Genomic DNA, 19,297 nt, shown 5'->3' with positions numbered 1-19,297 from the left:
ATATGATTGAAGTCTACAAAATCCTGAGTGGTGTAGCATGGGTACATGTGGATCAATATTTTATGATATCAAAAATTACAAAGACTAGGGGACACTCGATGAAGTTACAGGGAAATACTTTTAAAACCAATAGGAGGAAATTTTTTTCACTCAGAGAATAGTTAAGCTCTGGAATGCATTGCCAGAGGTTTTGGTAAGAGCGATTAACGTAGCTGGTTTTAAAAAGGTTTGGACAATATCCTGGAGGAAAAGTCCATAGTCTGTTATTGAGAAAGACATGGGGGAAGCCACTGCTTGCCCTGGATTGGTGACATGGAATTTTGCTACTATTTTGATTTTTGCCAGGTACTAGTGACCTGGATTGGCCACGTTGAAGACAGGCTACTGGGCTAGATGGACCATTGGTCTGAACCAGTAAGGAAGCCTGTTCTTATGTTGTGTTTTCAGAGCAGGACAGAATTGTAGTTTGGGGAGTTTCCCTGTTCCCCTCCTTCACATGTGTTTCTATATTGGGGCTATCGCCTGCTTTGGTATAAACTGAAGGGGCATCAGAGCCTTCTAGTGAAGGAGAAGGGATTCAAAAGCTGGAGTGAATTCCTTCTGCACAATTCACGAGCACAGGGACATTACCCTTTCTTCCAGATTGGCACACCTATCTACTAGAAACGATATTAGCAAAGTAAAAACCTAATCTCTTTATAGAAACTGGAAAACATAGAACTCAGGAAAAAAGTTTCAGATATTAAGCACAATATAACGAGGCTTGTAAATGAAAATGCAGCATCAGCCCTCTTTTACTTATAATTTATGAATATCACATATATTTATGTATAAAAATATCAATATAGGAGTGTGTGCATTACAGATTTATTTTTCTGTTCTTTCCAAATTTTTAGATCCTTCATGAGAAACTTTAAATATACATTCCGGTTCATACATGTGTATGTTGCTATGTTGGCCCTGCTGATAGTTGAATCATTGATGCTTCTACAATGGATGTGTCCACTGCACATAAATGATGTATGCATTTCCATTCCTGGATGTATTTTAGAATAAACTGTATGTCGGTAGATCCTAATCTCATGTACTAATGGAACTTGATATGTCCATTCTAAAATCCACCTTTTTATAGTTATACCCCCATTACAGAAATTGTATTGCTTAAATATTCCTAAAGGAAAACAGGACTTGGAACATCAAGCAGCAGAACTGAATATTACAGAAATTTTAGAATCGTCACAATCTGAAATTTCTGCAAGGGCTACACTTCTTGTGACTTTTGTCTTTCTACAAGACAAAGAAGCTATTCTTTGCCTATTCTTTAGAGCTGAGAATGTTGAATTTTGGGGTAGTAAAGTAGCTATTTTTCCTGATGTTTCTAAGTGGACATAGTCTCGACGGAAAAAATTTCTAATGTTATGTCAATCTGTATTGAGGTTAGGAGCTACTTTCCAGCTGCGCTTTCCTTGTAAATGTTGTATTAATTATCAAGCCGATAGATATGTTTTCTATGAATCAGATCAGTTACAATTTTTCTTGGACGGCAAAGCTGCTTCTGTAGCCCCAGAGATGCCAACTGATATCACTCTCCGGACTGATTAATATTTATACATCTGATTATTGCTCTGTATATTATGTTTTTTTCCTTTTTCTTGAAATTCAACTACCCTTGACAGTGCTTGAATCTCTCTCCTTAGTAGAGGACTATTTTCATTGTACACTTATTATTATTATATGTAATATTTCCTTATGGGATGTTAATTTCCTTTTCAAAGGTGCTTTTCTTCTTTGGTGTTAAATAAAGATAAATATCAAAAATAAAAAAAAGAATAAACTGTACGTCGGCAGATCCTAATCTCATGTAATAATGGAACTTGATATGTCCATTCTAAAATCCACCTTTTTATAAATAAAATTTAAGGGGGGCGTGGCCGTGCCGAGAGCAGGGAAGACGCGTTTTCCTTGAGCTCCGCTGCTCTTCCCCTGCTTCGGCCTCCCGGAACTAGATTCAGCGATTATACTCACCACCAAGCGTTTTCTCCCGACTCCTTGGGGCTTTATGGACAAATTTTTACAAAAAGGGAGTGGAGATATGGCGGCGAAGGCCGGTAAAAAGGAGCGCGAACGAACGAAATCGGGGCCTGGCACAAACGGCAAAATGGCCAGCTCGGGAGATGCCGCTGATTCAGCGGGGGCGGACATGATTGCGCGTCTCACGGAGGCAGTCGTGGTGGCGCTGGGGACGCGCTTGGATAAGGTGCAGGAGTCCATTGCAACTCTCTCTACATCAGTGGCAGAGTTTAACACTCGTGTTTCTGAGGCTGAGCACCGGATCAGCACTGCAGAGGACTCCATTACTATCATGCAGGCAGAGATACAGCAACTACAGCGCAAAGTGGGGCAATGTGAGGAGAAAATGGAGGATCTGGAGAATCGTTCCAGACGAAATAATCTGCGCCTGGTGGGGGTCCCAGAAACGATATCTAATGGAGATCTCCTGCCTACGCTGGAAGCATGGTTGACGACTGAGTTGCTGGCTACGCGGGGCCTGGGTCCCTTGCGTATCGAACGAGCGCACCGGTTGGGCAGGAGGCAGGAGGGCTCGACCAGGCCACGCGTGGTGATCCTCCGCATCCTCAATTTTGCTATCAAAGATCTTCTGCTCCGCACCTATCGCCAGAAAAAGGACTTACAGTTCCAGAACCAGCATATCCTGATGTTCCAGGATTATTCTGCACAGGTGGCATCCCTCCGCCGAGGCTATTCGACTGTCTGCAAGCAACTCACTGAGAAAAAAACTACGCTTCACTTTGCAATATCCTGCCAAGCTCCAGGTGCTTCATGGGGGTCAACCCTTTCTCTTTGAAACCAGCGAGGCCGCCCGGGCTCAGGTTCTTCTGTGGTATCCTGATCTGGAGCCGAGCACTTGATGGACTCTGACAGTGTCTTGTGGTTCTTTTCTGCTATGAGTGGGGGAGCACCCGTGGGATGCAGGAGGTGTTCCCCTATGGCTCTCTCTGTTTTGTGGCCCCATCTTGGGGGTCACTTTTGTTTGTTCTGGACACTGTTTTCTGGCCCTTTGAGCTAGTTTGTTGTTGATTCCTGCCGTGGTGGGACTTTGCGTTTATTTTTCCTTTCGATGCTCTTTTCCTCTGGGGTCCTGCTTTTGGTGCTGATATTTGCCCCTTGGCTCTTGCCTTTCCTCATTCTTGCTTCTTACTGCTTGGTCTCTGTATGGGAGGCTGAGGGGGTGAGGGTCTTTGGGCCCTTGGCGTACCCTCTTCTGGAGTGGTGGACTGGGGTATCAGGGGGGGAATGGGAGGGGGATGTTGGGTTTGGGAGTGGGGGTTGAGGGGAGGGAGGGGGAGTTGGGCTTGGGCGGGGCGGTGGGGGTCTGGGAGGGAGGAGTTGGGGTTGAAGAGGGATAGTGGCTGGAGGGGTGGGGGGATAGGATCGGTGTGGTTGTTGGTGGGAGGTGTGTGTGTGTGTGTGTGTGCTGGAAGGGTGGCTGCCGGGAGGAGGGCTGGGACTCTCGGCAGGAGTTCTCTACTCCTTTGTTTTGTAGACCCTGTTGGTTTTCTTCTGAATGCCGCCTAAGCGGGGAGTGCGTTGTGTGACGTGGAATGTGTCGGGTATTAACTCTCCGATAAAGAGAACCAAGATTTTGCAGCATTTAGCCCGGCATCGGGCAGATATAGTGGGCCTGCAGGAGACTAAGCTTTCCGAGAAAGAACATGGTAAGCTGAGGCAGTCCTGGGTGGGACAATGTTATTCTGCTTCCTCTTCTAAGGCTAAGGCCGGGGTGGCTCTCTTGCTGCATAAGTCCGTCCCTTTTGTTCAATCTCGGGTCCTTTTGGATCCGGAGGGTCACTATGTACTGGTCCAGGGTACGTTGTACCAGCGCCCGGTTCTTTTGATGTCAGTGTATGCTCCCAATACTGCTCAACGGTCCTTTTATAAGAAGCTTCTGGGGGTGTTCCTGTCGGTGACCTTGTTACCTGGGACCCATATGATTTTCCTGGGGGATTTCAACTCTATTCTGGATCCTGTCCTGGATTCTTCTAGGGGGACTTCTCGGTCCTCTGGGAGATCGGATAATGGGCTGAGTGCTTGGATGCAGGCTTTGGATGTGGTAGATGTATGGAGAACCCTTCACCCTGGAGAGAGGGATTTTACTCATACTTACAAAGTGCATGATTCCTCCTCTAGAATAGACTATGTTTTTCTCTCCCGTTCCTCCTTCTATGCAGTACATCAGGCTGAGATTGGGGTGCTGGCTATTTCTGATCATACTATGGTTTGGATAGACATTAGTCTTGCTGATGGGCCCCCCGCTGGGGGTGGGCGCTGGCGTTTTCCGGTAGCGCTCTATTCTGACCCTGATTTTAAACAGTATCTGGAAGTGCAGTGGAAGGAGTATGTTGAGTTCAATGGGGTGCATGCAGATGACGGAGCTCTTTTTTGGGAGGCTGCCAAGGTGGTGCTCCGTGGGGCTGTGTTAGCCTACTGTGCCCGACGGAAGAAAATGTTGGCGGCAAAGATTTTAGCTCTCGAGCGTAAAGTGAGGGAGAGCAGGCTTCTAGTATTACATTCTCCAATTCTATCCTATAAACATGAGTTTCAGGCGGCCCAGGCAGCGCTCCATGCCCTCTTACATGAACGAGCACACAAGTCGCTCTTTTATTATAAATATCGCCTTCATAGGTTTGGTAATCGCCCGGGTAGAATGTTGGCCCAGTTGACTAGGGCGCGGAGGGGGTCCTCCTCCATCACCTCTCTTAGAGGCGCTGGGGGGCAGCTGGTTACAGCCCAGCCTCAACTTGAACAGCTTTTTGTCTCTTTTTACAGCTCTCTTTATTCGGCGGAGGTGGTGGACCGGGACTCTTCGATTCAGGCGTACTTTGACTCGCTGCCTTTGCCTCGGCTCTCGGATACCGACAGTGCGAGTTTGGTCTCCCCTATTACCGGGGAGGAGGTCTTGGGGGTTATTAAAACCTTGCCTCTTTGTAAATCTCCGGGTCCGGATGGCTTTGGCGGGGAATTTTATCGTCTCTTGCAGGGGTTTGTGGCTGATCCGTTGAGGCGGTACTATGAGCGGGCGGTGGAGGGGGGTTCCTTTCCTCCTGGTTCGAATCAGGCGCTGATAATATTTCAATATTGGTCGCCGTACCTCAGGAAGGACATGGAGGTACTTGAGAGAGTCCAAAGGAGAGCAACGAAACTGGTAAGAGGGCTGGAACACTACCCATATGCTGAGAGGTTGGATAGGCTGGGGCTCTTCTCTCTGGAAAAAAGGAGGCTCAGGGGTGATATGATAGAGACCTTCAAGATCATGAGGGGCATAGAGAGGGTGGATAGGGACAGATTCTTCAGGCTGAAGGGGACAACATGTACGAGGGGGCATTCGGAGAAACTGAAGGGAGATAGGTTCAAAACGAATGCAAGGAAGTTTTTTTTTCACCCAGAGGGTCGTGGACACTTGGAATGCGCTACCGGAGGAAGTGATCAGGCAGAGTACGGTACAGGGATTCAAACAGAGACTGGATGGATTCCTGAGGGATAAAGGGATCGTGGGATACTGAGAAAGCTAACCAGAAAATAAATGTAGAAACCCAACCAGGTCGTGCAGGTGCAAGACCGGAGGGCTAGGACTTTGATAGGAAGATAGGACTCAATTAGGAAACCAAGGAGGCATGGGGGCACCTTCTGGTGATTTAGACAGGTCGTGACCTGTTTGGGCCGCCGCGGGAGCGGACTGCTGGGCAGGATGGACCTATGGTCTGACCCAGCAGAGGCACTGCTTATGTTCTTATGTACTTATAACTGTACTGCCCAAACCGGGTAAGGACCCTCTCTTGGTGGGGTCTTATAGGCCCATTTCGCTTATCAACCTAGATCTTAAAATTCTAGCCCGGATATTGGCTAACCGGTTGGCCCCGCTTGTTCCTTCCCTGGTGGGACTGGACCAGGTGGGTTTTGTGAAGGGTCGTCAGGCAGGTCATAATGTTCGGAAGCTCTTACTTGCTTTAGCCCACTGTGATTCTCGGCGACAGCCTACCTTGGCCATTAGTTTTGACTCTGAAAAGGCCTTTGATCGGGTTGAGTGGGCCTTCCTCTTCCCGTTGCTACTCCGCTATGGGGTGAATGGATTTTATCTGAAAGCTCTCCGTGCTCTATACTCTAATCCCGAGGCTGTTGTGATTGTCAACGGGGTAGCCGTTTTTTTCTCTGCGGCGGGGTACTCGGCAGGGTTGCCCCCTGTCTCCTTTGCTTTATATTTTATTTTTGGAACCTCTATTGCTTTGTATCCGCACTCATCCGTTGCTTGAGGGCGTGGAGGTGGGAGATTCTTCCCTGCGTAGTTTGGCCTTTGCAGATGACATCATGATTCTTTTGACTGACCCGGTTTCGCACCTTTCTTTACCTTTGGAGTTGTTTCGGCAGTTTGGGGAGCTTTCGGGCCTCAAACTCAATGTATCTAAATCGGAAGCGCTCCCTCTTCATCTGCGTATCTCTCACCTGTGGTCGGACTTTCCTCTGAAGGAGGCTTCGGCTCAGGTGAAATACTTGGGGGTTCTTATTCCCTCCACCTTGACGCGCCTTTATGAGCTTAATGTCCGACCCATGCTTCAGTCCTCTGTCGAGAGTCTGCGCTTATGGGGTGCTCTGCCGGTTTCCCTTGCGGGTCGCGTCTTTTTATATAATATGATGATTGTGCCACGGTGGCTCTACTTGTTGCAGACTTTACCGATTTGGTTGAGGCACAGGGATTTGGAGGAGCTGTACCGTGCTCTGCGGATCTTTCTGTGGCGGGGACGGCGCCCTCGCCTGCCCCTTCGCGTTCTGATGTTGCCGGAGGTGCAGGGGGGGTTCGGTCTTCTAGATCTTCGAGCTTATAACTTGGCTTGTAGCTTACGCCAGATTCGAGATTGGTGTCTGGAGAGTTCCTCCTTTCTGACCTTCTCTGTGGACAGGGACTTCTTGTCCCCTGTCTCGGGATTGTTCTTGTTGCATGCCCCTTCGGCTCGGTTGGACTCTTTCCAGAGGGGTCATGTGGTGTGGTCCTATATGAGATGTATCTGGAAACAGCTTTGCAAACACTTGGGGGTCAATTATAGCGAAACCCCAATGTTGCCCTTAGTGGGCAACGCGCAGTTTTGTCCTGGAAGTGACAGCCGAGTCTTCCGGCTTTGGCATGCACATGGGGTACGTAGAGTGGGAGACGTGCTCACTGAGAGGGGGATTCTTCTTTCTCCTACTGAGTTGGCGTCTCTCTATGGTTTGGATCGAGTGGATGCGTTTGGTTATTTACAGCTTAGCCATTATGTTCGTAGTCTCGGAGAGCCGTCCTTGCGTCCCTCGGTGGCGCGGAGTCTTGGCTTGAGTTTGGGTTTGTGGGAAGATCCGGCCCCGCGTCTGCGTTACTTTGTTACCGCGTTGTTGTCGCCGTTGTCGACTGAGAGAGCAGATCTATTGGCTGGGGCGTGGAGCGCTGACCTGGGGTGCACTATCTTGTCCTCCTTGATTTCTCATTGTTTTGTCTTCTTGCGTGCTCTCTCCTGCAATATTCTCCATAGGGAGCAGGAATATAAATTCCTTCACAGAGCGTATATTTCTCCACAGAGGGCTTATCGAGCCGGCTTTGCCGCTCACGCCTGTTGTCCCAAGTGCCCTGTGAGTTCTGCTACCCTGGGACATATGTTCTGGGATTGTCCCCGGATATGGGCTTTCTGGCTGCAAGTGTGGACCTTTTTGTCCTCTATCTCTCCTTCGTTGCCTGCATGCACCCCTTCTATAGTCCTTTTTTATGATGGAGCGGCTCTCTCTCATTGCTCTGCTGGGCAGCGGATGTTGGTGTTTAAGGCTCTCCTTTTAGCCAAGAAGGCCATTTTAATTTCCTGGCGGGCTCCCCATGCTCCCTCTTTTTCCCAGTGGCATTTATCCCTCTATGACTTAGCGCTTCTGGAGTGTAGGATGGTGGGGAGACATGACGAGGGCCGGTGGACCAAATTTCAGGATGTGTGGGAGGGGTATTGGTTGTCTCTCCCGCACTGGGAGCGGAGTATGTTGCTGAACTGCTAACCTTGTGAGCTGTGGTGTCTTTGGCAGGAGTTGGGTGCTGCTTTCATTACTCTGTTGTCTGCTTTAGTCTTTCTTCTCTCATTATCTTGTTCCACCTTTCTTTCTGTTTAGTTTCCTCTTGTTTTCCCATCTAACCACACGGGTTTGGGGGGGGTGCCTTTGGGGGAGTGGGGGGTTGGGGGTTTAGGTTGTGTGGGGGGGGTCGGGCATTCTGGTAAAATCCTGTATTGGGTACTCTCTAGCATTTTTGCCTGGGCGCTCTCCTGTTGTATTGTTTCTGAGTTCCCTGGTTGTCTTATTTTAGCACTTCATTGGGAGCTGCGGCTGTATGTTTCTTTTTTCTTGTTCTGTATGTTGCTGATTTTTCTCAATAAAGAAATATTATATACAAAAAATAAAATTTAAGAGTGATGTCCAATTATGTGTGTTTACAGGTTTGTTCTAGGAGAATAGGGTTAGGATGATCATGATTATTGTGTTTAATTATCAGAATTTCAGGGGGGCAAGCCCATAAAACTAAAAGTTAATTGCAAAGGAGTGAGTACGAGATTTGTTTAGAACCCTTAATTCCCTTCCACCAGCCCTGAAGAAATGTAAAGTCTAGTAGTGTAAAAAAGTATCTCTGATTTTGTTTAGGATCACATGGTGCGAGAAGAAACCAGAAGTCTCACTCCAAAACAATGCGCTGTAACGGACTTAGCACTGGATACTATAAAAGTAAGTAATTCAAGCAGACTGTGATTTAAAGAACATAAAATGGTGTAACTACAATAGATACTGTGCAGTTAGCATTATCAAAGTTCTGTTAGAACAGGGATCTCAAAGTCCCTCCTTGAGGGCCGCAATCCAGTCGGGTTTTCAGGATTTCCCCAATGAAAGCAGTGCATGCGCATAGATCTCATGCATATTCATTGGGGAAATCCTGAAAACCTGACTGGATTGCGGCCCTCAAGGAGGGACTTTGAGACCTTTGTGTTAGAACAAACATTATCTCATAAAAGGCTTAAGTTTTCATTTATGTCAAAGCCCATCATAACAAAAAATACCAAATAGAAAGCCTGTGATAGGCACCTGGGATTTCTTAGAGCAGGGGTTTCAAACTCAATCACATTAAGGGGCCAAAATCTAAAATATAGGTTAAGTCGCGGGCTGAATTTTTTTATTAAGATACTTAGTCTTAGCAGAAGTATAGATCCTTCCTCACCCTGAGACACCATTCCAGCAATTCACCTGGTTATTTTCACCTCATAGATGTTACCATACTTAATCTCAACTTTATTCAAATAATCATTCTAGGCATAGGAAGTGGAATACTTTTTTGTTTTGGGGGGTCCAAAGACCTCGCCCCCATAATAGTACTAATTGTAATATCATTTTTTCCATTAAATTTTCATATATACACACAATATAATGTTATTAACAACACATAATGGTTAAACACAAAATTAAACTACACAAGGCACACTGTATGCTTCTCAACATTCATTCCTACCAGAACTCACATAACCCCTATGCAAATACAGGACCACAAACTAAAAGTACTAATATAAACAAACGAAACCCTAAGATTCAAGGCTCTGCATGAGTACAACCCCAGAGAAAAAGAAACAAATGCTTTTCTTCCTGAACAGTGCAAAATATAGACAGCAAAATTGACACAATTCAATCACTAAATTGAAAATAAAATTATTTCCCCTGCCTGTGTTGTCTGGTGATTTTGTTTTTCAAACCATCTTTTCACAGTCTCTGGCCACATTTTCTTCTGTCTGTGCTCTTAACTGTGTACTCAGGGCCACCTTATCCATTTGTTGTTTTTCTCTCCTTCACTTTCTGCCATACATCCATCTTTAGCATTAACTTTTAACATTCAACTTTCTTCTCAAAATCTATCTACTTCTCCATGTCGTTCCTTCACTTCTATCCTTGTGTACCATCTCCTCCCTCTTTCTTCTCCCCTATTCCCATCTATCCATAAGAAGCATTTCTTCTTCTTTTCTCTGCCCCACCCATTGCTTTACACCTTCTCTTCCCTCTGTCTCTCCTTCCTCTCATTCCCTGTGCACCATCTCATCTCTATCCCATGGTCAGACAACTCTGTCTTCCTCCTTCCCCCCCCCTCATATTGTCTGGCATCTTTCTCCTCTCCTTCCCATAGCCTGGAATCTCTCTTCTCTCCCATGCTCTGGCATCTCTCTCTCCCCTTCCCTCCCTCTTCCCGAGGTCTAACATCTCTCTCCTTCTTGTGGTCTGGCATCTCTATCTCTCCCCTCCTTCCCTTCTATTCCGTGGTCTGGCATCGCGCTCTCTCTCCTTCTCGTTCCAGTGGTCTGACATCTCTCTTCCCTCCTTCCATCACTCTTCTCTGGAATCTCTCCCTTCTCCCTTTCAGTGTAATATTCCTCCTTCCCTCCTCTCCATCACTATCATAGAAACATAGAAGATGACGGCAGAAAAGGGCCACGGCCCAACAAGTCTGCCCACTCTAATGACCCACCCCCTAATTTCTTCCTTGAAGTGATCCCACATGCTTATCCCATTTTCTCTTAAAATCTAGCACGCTGCTGGCCTCAATTACCTGCAGTGGGAGACTATTCCAATGATCAACCACCCTTTCGGTGAAGAAATACTTCCTGGTGTCACCATGAAATCTCCCACCCCTGAGTTTCAACGGATGTCCTCTTGTCGCTGTAGGTCCTTTAAGAAAGAAGATATCCTCTTCTACCTCAATACGACCCGTGACATATTTGAACGTCTCAATCATGTCTCCCCTCTCTCTACCTTCCTCGAGTGAGTATAGCTGCAACTAACCCAGCCGTTCCTCATACAAGAGATCTGAGACCATCCTGGTGGCCATTCGCTGAACCGACTCAATTCTCTGCACATCTTTTTGATAATGTGGTCTCCAGAATTGTATATAATATTCTAGATGAGGTCTCACCATGGATCTTTACAACGGCATTATAATTTCGGGCTTCCGGCTGACGAAACTTCTTTGGATACAACCCATCATTTGTCTAGCCTTGGATGAAGCTTTCTCCACTTGATTGGCAGTCTTCATGTCTTCACTAATGATCTCTCCCAAGTCCCATTCTGCTGCAGTTCTTGCTAAGGTCTCACCATTTAGGGTGTAAGTTCTGCATGGATTTCTGCTGCCAAGGTGCATGACCTTACCCTTTTTGGCATTAAAACTTAGTTGCCAAGTTGAGGACCAATGTTCCAGTAAGAGTAGGTCCTGTGTCATACAGTCGGGCACTGTGCTTTTGCCTACTATGTTGCATAGTTTGGCGTCATCGGCGAATAATGTAATTTTCCCTCGAAGCCCCTGAGCCAGATCCCTTACGAAACTATTAAATAGGATCGGACCCAAGACCGAGCCCTGCGGCACTCCACTGATCACTTCCAACATTTCGGAGAGAGTACCGTTCACCACCACCCTCTGAAGTCTACCACTGAGCCAGTCTTTTACCCATGCAGTTAACGTTTCTCCTAATCCCATCGAACTCATCTTGCTCAATAACCTGTGGTGTGGGACACTATCAAAAGCCTTACTGAAGTCCAAGTACACGACGTCTGGGGACTCCCCCATATCCAGCTTTTTCATTATCCTGTCAAAGAAGCTGATCAAATTGGATTGACAGGACCTTCCCTTTGTAAATCCATGTTGATGGGGATCTCGTAGATTCTCATCGTTCAGGATCGTATCTAATTTGTGTTTGATTAGTGTTTCCATAATTTTACTCACTATCGATGTGAGACTCACCGGTCTAATTTGCAGCCTCCGTCCTGCATCCCTTTTTGTGGACTGGAATGATGTGAGCTGTTTTCCAGTCCAATGGGACTCTTCCTGTACTTAGGGAAAGATTGAAGAGCACGGATAACGGTTCCGCCAGGACATCACTCAACTCCCTAAGCTCCCTGGGATGTAGTTTGTCTGGTCCCATGGCTTTGTTCACTTTGAGCTTTGTTCATGGTAGACGCTGCTGGACGTAAACTCAAAATCTCGAAACGGGTCTTCCAAGCTTTCCCTTGTCTGTAGCTGTGGACCGAATCCCGGCGCCTCGCAGGTAAAGACTGAGCAGAAGTATTCATTTAGTAGTTCGGCTTTATCGGAGTCCGATTCTACATAATTCCCGTCTGGTTTCCTAAGGCACACTATCCCATCTGTGTTCCTCTTTCTGTCACTAATATACCTGAAGAGGGATTTATCCCCTTTTTTAATGCTCTTTGCTAGATTCTCTTCCATCTGGAGTTTGGCCTCTCTGACTGCTGTTTTAATAGCTCTAGACTTGGCCAGATAGTCTTCTTTAGTCTCTCATTTCCCAGATTGTTTGCAGGAGATAAATGCTTTTTTCTTCTTTTTTACGAGGTCCGAGATCTCCACAGAGAACCACTGAGATCCAACAATTCTTCCTCTTCCTCATGTATACCATCTCTCTTTCCCTCCCACTCCACACACCTAAGTCCAAGAATTTTATTTTTCTCTTCCCTCACCCACCGGCAGCATCTCTCCCTCCCTTCCTAACCCCCAGCCCGTGCAGCCTCTGTCCTTGCTTTCCCAACCACCCCGCAGCCTGTGCAGCATGTCCTTCCCTCATTCCCAACCTCAGCCCTTCCCTCTCAGCTGGATCCTATGGTAGAACAGTCCCCAGTTCATGACTCCCCCACCTACCACCTCCCTGCCGCTGAAATTTAAAATCTTCGGGTAGCCGACACAAAGCCAGCCTCCCATCACCCTGCCCTGTTCTTTCTGCAGCACTTCTTCGCTCATAGGCAGGATGCTACAGAAAGAACACTTCCGGGGCAGGGCAATGGCGGGAGGCTGGCTTCGTGTCGGCTGCTCAAAGATTTTAAATTTCAGCAGCAGGGAGGTGGTAGATTGGGGAGTCAGGACTCAATGAGATTCCTGGAGAGTGTAGTGTCAGGTGCACAGTCACTGCAGGCCAGGCGGGTCTTGTGTTGGACACATGTGTCTTAGAGAGAGAAAGAGATAATGGTTATTGCAGATGGGTAGACTAGATGGGCCATTTGGCCTTTATCTGCCATCATGTTTCTATGTTTCTATATGTGTACTCAACTACTAGGGAGATAATCACAAATACTCTGTGATAATGTAAATATTCTCAATCAAATATCACAGCTCTGAATATATGAAATTATTTAATAAATAAATAATTATAGATTGTGTAAATTGCTCAGACCCTACAACCAACATTGTTCAGTGTAATCACTCAACTATGGTTGCCGATTGGACCATCATCGTCTTTACAGTCCCTTGCCTCCCAAAGTCACCATTCATCAATTAAAACATCACTATATACTGGTAACTTATCTGGAGTTGTAGTTGGGATGCCTCTTGTTGGACGTAACGGCAGCCATAGAATGAAACCCTGAAAGTGCTTGTATTAAAAACAGCTAAGTGCCATACTGAGAAACCGAGCCCCTTGACTCGAGTTTCATGTCCTTCTTCAGGAGAGGTCACTTCTCATGGCTGATACAAACCCAGAGGGTAACCAGACCTCATGAATTTGGGACTGTAGCATTATTGTTTTTTTGTGATCACCTCTAAACTGTAAAGTTACCAAAGTTGGCTAATGATTCTGTATATGCCTTGGAACTCTTATCATTGTCACAATTTTATTTTTATCTTTTATCTTGAAGCAATATTTCCATGCTGGTGGAAATGGGCTAAAGAAAACTTTCCTGGAGAAGAGTCCAGACCTGCAGTCTCTACGTTATGCATTGTCCCTATATACTCAGACCACAGACACACTTATCAAAACTTTTGTACAGACTCAGACGACACAAGGTGAGTCTTTGCCTTAGTAAGATAGAACTTCTCGCCAGGCCTCTGCTTGGATATAGTCTTAACAGCATACCATCCTGAAGGTTTAAATACTTGAAAGGCATTAATATAGAACCAAATCTTTTCCAGAGAAGAAAAAATGGTAAAACTAGAGGGCATAATTTGAGGCTACAGGGAGTAAGATTTAGGAGCAATGTTAGGAAATTCTTTTTCACGGAGTGAAGTGGTAGAGAGGAAAACGGTGATGAATTCAATAAAGCGTGGGATAAAAATAGAAAATCTCTAATTAGAAAATGAAAGATGTAAATTAAAGAACTAAGGCCGGTATTGGACAGACCTGCACAGTCTGTGTTCCATATATGTTGATTCAGTTAGGATGGGCTGGGGTGGGCATCAGTGAGAACTCCAGTAATATGGAACAGGAGGATATTAGTGGCCAGACTTTGCGGTAGGTGTCCTGCAAACAATGGGATGGTTGGATAGGCTGGAGTGAGCTTAGACGGCAACTTCAGCATTTGGAACCTAGAACAATATCAGACTTTACAGTCTACAGCCCAGAAATATCAAAGAAGAGACAAGTTAATCTAATCATGTATTTTTAATAGGTATAATTAATGGGCAGACTGAATGGACTGTTCAGGTCTTTATCTGCCATCATTTACTATGTTACTATGTAAGAGCCTGAAGTCACAGTCTAATTGGTACTGGTATGGACATGATCACTCTGAGAATCATGACCAATCAATAGCCATATTAAGCTATTCTCCATTCAGGAAGGAAAACTATAATCAAATTTCTATTACTTAGATATTTTAAGAACATGGGGATTATTCTATAAGGAACACCTAGATTTGGGCAGTAAGAATGTCTGTAAATACCACTGTTCAAGTGAACACACGTGTACTTTGCAGATAGGTATTCACATGGATGGTATTTGACCATAAAGGTGCACAATTATGCATGTAAATTATAGAATGCTGTGATTATATGTATTTTTAATAATTTAGGCATGAGCATTTAATACAGCTTTTTGACTGGTGTAAGTGATTGCGCCTAAAATATGATTTTTGACCTATTACACTAGTATTCTGTAAAGAAAAGTAGGCGCCTACTTTTTTTTATAGAATGTGCTTTTCAGTAGCAAAGACATAGGATTCTGTACAGTAGCTGTTGATTTCCATTAGTCACAAATCTGCAGAAGGGTGTCACTTTAAAATTCTGAACTTCTCCCCTACTGCAGCGGAGAACAGCTCCCTCTTCAGTTTTTCCTTGTGCACGTGAACTCAGAAGGTATATTCTGATCTGTTCTGCTTCCTTTTATTATTTTCTGGTATTTTTACCGTCAGTCTTCAAATTATCTGCACAGCTTTAGTGCTCAGAGGTCCCCTTCTTGGGCTTACCCAGCCGGGGAATGGATGCAGTTCCACGTGGGTGGACTGCTGCTCCCAGTCCAGTCTCTTTGAGTACCTGTGGAGTCATCCTGCTTAGTGTTGCCTCAGCAGCTTGGGGTCCATTCCCCTGGGAGCTGGCTTACCTACTGATTCATCAGAGGCTTGAGCACAGGCTGTAGGGGCCCCCCTGTGTAACAACCCTCTGGGTATCAGGGAGCTAGCAGCGTAGCTTCTTCCTCTGGCACATTATGTGGATTTTCAGGGTTGGGGGAGTCCATGGTCAGGGTTTGCCAGACATCACTCTAAGCGTGCCTCCTCATGTAGGGAATACTTTTCCTTGAGGTCGCCCCCGAAGGAGCGCATTGCTGCACCTCCGACCCACCTTCCTTTGGTCTCGGTGCCTATGTTAGAGGACATGCTTAAGGCTATTATTGCCACGCAGTTTTCCTCTGTGGTGAGCCAACTAGTCCTGACCTCGACGCCTGTGGCCTCGGTCTCGACCCAGTCGTGGTCTGCCCAGCCTGAGCATCCCCTCATTTCTCGAGGCATCACCTGCAAGATTCGTCGGGTTCCCTCGAGCGATTCTTCCTCCCCTGAGGTGCCAAGGACTTTTCGTGGGTCCTGGCTGGGGGCACGGGGCCATTCTTTGATGCCCCCTACACGCCTTAGTCGAACCTCTTCAGTCTCCTATTCACGGGACTCTGAGGCTCCGGCTTACTATTCCAGGGAGGTTTCTCCCTCTTTCTCAGCTGCGCCCCGATCTCAGTTGGGGTCTCCTCTAGAGGATGAATCCTCTTCTCGGACCTCCTCCTTTTCTCGTTTCATCTCTGACATGGACAGAGCTCTGAACTTGGTTCTTCAGTCCGACTCCCGCTTTACCCAGGAATACCCGGCGGAACTGGGAGTTAACAATATGCCTCGTGAGGCACTTCGCCTACCATTGCATCAGGTTCTTCGGCAGACGTTTCTCTGGAACCTGGAGACACCATATGCTGTCACTGCTATTCCCTCCAAGTTGGAGTCCCGTTACCGGACTACCCCGGTTAAAGGGTTTGAGGGTGCTCATCTTTCCCACCAATCCTTGGTGATTGAGTCTTCCTTGAAGAAGTCTAATCCCTCGAAGGTCTATGCTGCCGTCCCCCCTGGCAGGGAGGGCCATACGATGGACAAATTTGGTCGCCATCTTTATGAGAACTCGATGATGGCAAACCGTGTCCTTAACTACAGTTTCTTCTTCACACCCTACCTTCGGTTCTGTATTGATGCCCTCCGATCGTTCTGGGAGGTCATGCTAGAGCCTCGGTGTCAGGAGTTTCGTCTTCTCAAGGAGACCCTCTCCCAGCTCTGCCTGTATATGTTTCAGGCCTCTTTTGACGCCTTTGAATTGTCCTCGAGAGTCACAGCCTTTGCGATCGCTATGCATCGCCTCGCTTGGCTCCGGCTTGTGGATATGAAACCGAATCTACAGGATTGTCTTGCCAATCTCCCGTGTGTGGGTCATGAGCTCTTTGATGAGTCCATTGAGGCAGCCATGAAGCGCCTCTCGGACCACGAGCGGTCCTTTGCGTCTCTGGTGAAACTTAAACCTAAGGCCCCTCTGGCTCGTCAATATAAAATTTCTCTCCGGAAGTATCCACAGAAATCCACTCCTGCTTTCTCTAGGCCTCCTTCGAACGGCCTCCGCAGCAGCAGCAGCAGCAGCAGCAACGTCAACCTAAGACTCAGCCGTCGGCCACGGCGAAGACTGGGCCATCTTTTTGACAATTCCAGTCCGAGCCTTCGGGCTCCCTTCCTCATGGAGCCTTCCCCCTTCCCCATCGGGGGTTGTCTCCATCATTTCTGTGCCCAGTGGGAAAACCTTACCACCGACATTTGGGTGCTGTCTATCATCAAGGAGAGGATACTCCCTCCCCTTCGGTCGCGTACCCCCGGACCTGCCTCCAAGACAGTTTCCTTCTGCTCAGTCTCAGCTTCCTCTCCTTCTGCAGGAAGCTCAAGCCCTTCTTTGCCTTCGGGCGGTCGAGGAGGTTCCCAAGGAACAGTGGAACTCCGGATTCTACTCCCGGTACTTTCTGGTACCCAAGGAGACGGGGGACCTGCGTCCGATCCTGGACCTCCGTGCTCTGAACAAGTTTCTGGTGCAGGAACGGTTCAGAATGCTCACCCTTCCCATGTTGTATCCTCTCTTGGATGAGGGGGACTGGCTGTGCTGTCTGGACCTCAAGGAGGCGTACACGCACATTCCAATACACCCAGCCTCTCGCCGGTATTTGAGATTTCCGGGTGGGGGGATCTCCATCTCCAGTATCGTGTTCTTTCCTTCGGCCTGACGGCCTCTCCGAGGGTCTTCACGAAATGTCTGGTTGTGGTAGCTGCAGCCCTGCGCCTCCGTGGCCTGCAGGTGTTTCCCTACCTCGACGACTGGCTAATCAAAGCGTCCTCTCGCAACAAAGTCCTGCGAGCGACGGAACAGACAATCTTGCTCCTTCAGAGTCTCGGCTTCGAGGTGAACTTTCCCAAGTCCCACCTCTGCCCGTCCCAGTCTCTCGAGTTCATCGAAGCGGTCCTGGACACATCAGGAGGCCCTTATCCGTTTGTGCCGAATGGTGACCCATCAGCACTCGGTGCCGGCTCGGCTCATGATGGTCCTCCTAGGTCACATGGCCTCCACGGTTCACGGGACTCTTTTTGCCAGACTTCACCTCCGTATTCCTCAATGGACTCTGGCATCCCAGTGGAACCAGGTTCGGGATACGCTCTCTCGACACATTGTTGTGACTCCTTTGTTGAGGAAGTCTCTCCGTTGTTGGATGCTCTCTTCCAATCTTTCCAGAGGTTTTCTGTTCCATGCTCCTCCTCCACAGAAGTTCCTCACGACGGACTCATCGACCCATGCTTGGTGGGCTCATCTGGACAGTCTGTGCACTCAGGGTCTTTGGTCCCGTGCCAACCGCCTTTGTCACATCAATCTTCTGGAGCTTCGTGCGATTTTCCTCGCTCTGAAATTTTTTGTCACCTGCTTCGCACGGACAACCAGGATGCCATGTATTATATCAACAAGCAGGGGGGCACGGGGTCCAAGTCCCTGTGCCAGGGGCGCTGCAGCTCTGGGATTGGATCATCCGCCGCAACATATTCATTCGTGCTGTCTACATTCAGGGCGAGCGGAACTGTCTGGGGGATAGTTTGAGTCGTCTTCTGCAGCCTCACAAGTGGTCTCTCCACTCCGTGACCTTGCATCAGGTGTTTGCTCATTGGGGGACTCCGGAGGTCGATCTGTTTGCATCCCCCTTCAATCACAAGTTGCCCTGCTTTTGCTCCAGGGTTTACACCCCTCTCAGGATCGAGGCGGATGCCTTCCTTCTGGATTGGACGAACGCGTTCCTGTATGCGTTCCCTCCATTCCCTCTGATTCTAAAGACTCTCGTCAACCTCAAGTCTTCGCGCGCCACCCGACAACCTTGGTTCTCCCTTCTGTTGCAACTCAGTTCCAGGGAGCCTCTTCCTCTGCCTATATTTCCTTCTTTGCTTACGCGGAGTAAGGGTTCTCTGCTTCATCCCAACCTCCAGTCTCTGCTTCCTCGAGACTTAATTCCCTCGTTCCAGCTCTCCCAGCCTGTTCTGGATGTCCTGGAAGCGTCTTGGAAGGAGTCCACTCGCTAATGTTACCATCAGAAGTGGACCTGCTTGTCTTCCTGGTGTGCTACTTGACAGCTGGAGCCTCTGTCTGCCTCCTTGTCTGCTGTCCTGGATTATCTGTTACACTTATCTGGCGCTGGACTCCAGTCCTCTTCGGTTCGAGTCCACCTTAGTGCCATTGCTGCTTTTCATCAGCCGATTGACGGGAAGCCTATCTCTGTTTATCCTGTGGTTTCCCCCTTCATGAAAGGACTTTTCCACGTTCATCCGCCCCTTAAACCTCCTCCGGTGGTTTGGGATCTAAACATAGTCCTTGCATAGTCGAAACCTCCGTTCGAGCCGCTAGTGCGGGCTCACTTGAAGTATCTTACTTGGAAGGTTG

The 19,297-nt window shown here is 47.5% G+C and overlaps 1 protein-coding gene across 6 annotated transcripts in view; it reads left to right on the top strand.

The window, feature by feature from the left end:
* Positions 1-19,297, top strand: part of UNC13B (unc-13 homolog B) — an 837,582-nt gene that overhangs the window by 779,666 nt on the left and 38,619 nt on the right. For all 6 annotated transcript variants that reach the window (XM_033936000.1, XM_033936018.1, XM_033936037.1 and 3 more), the window contains 2 exons: positions 8,719-8,799; positions 13,741-13,888. In XM_033936000.1, coding sequence (XP_033791891.1) covers positions 8,719-8,799; positions 13,741-13,888 — 229 coding nt within the window. The remainder of the gene's footprint in view (positions 1-8,718; positions 8,800-13,740; positions 13,889-19,297) is intronic.

Source organism: Geotrypetes seraphini, chromosome 1, assembly GCF_902459505.1.
Source record: "Geotrypetes seraphini chromosome 1, aGeoSer1.1, whole genome shotgun sequence".
Lineage (NCBI taxonomy): Eukaryota > Metazoa > Chordata > Amphibia > Gymnophiona > Dermophiidae > Geotrypetes > Geotrypetes seraphini.
Note: the sequence above shows the minus strand (reverse complement) of the source record. Positions and strands in the feature narration are given on the sequence as shown.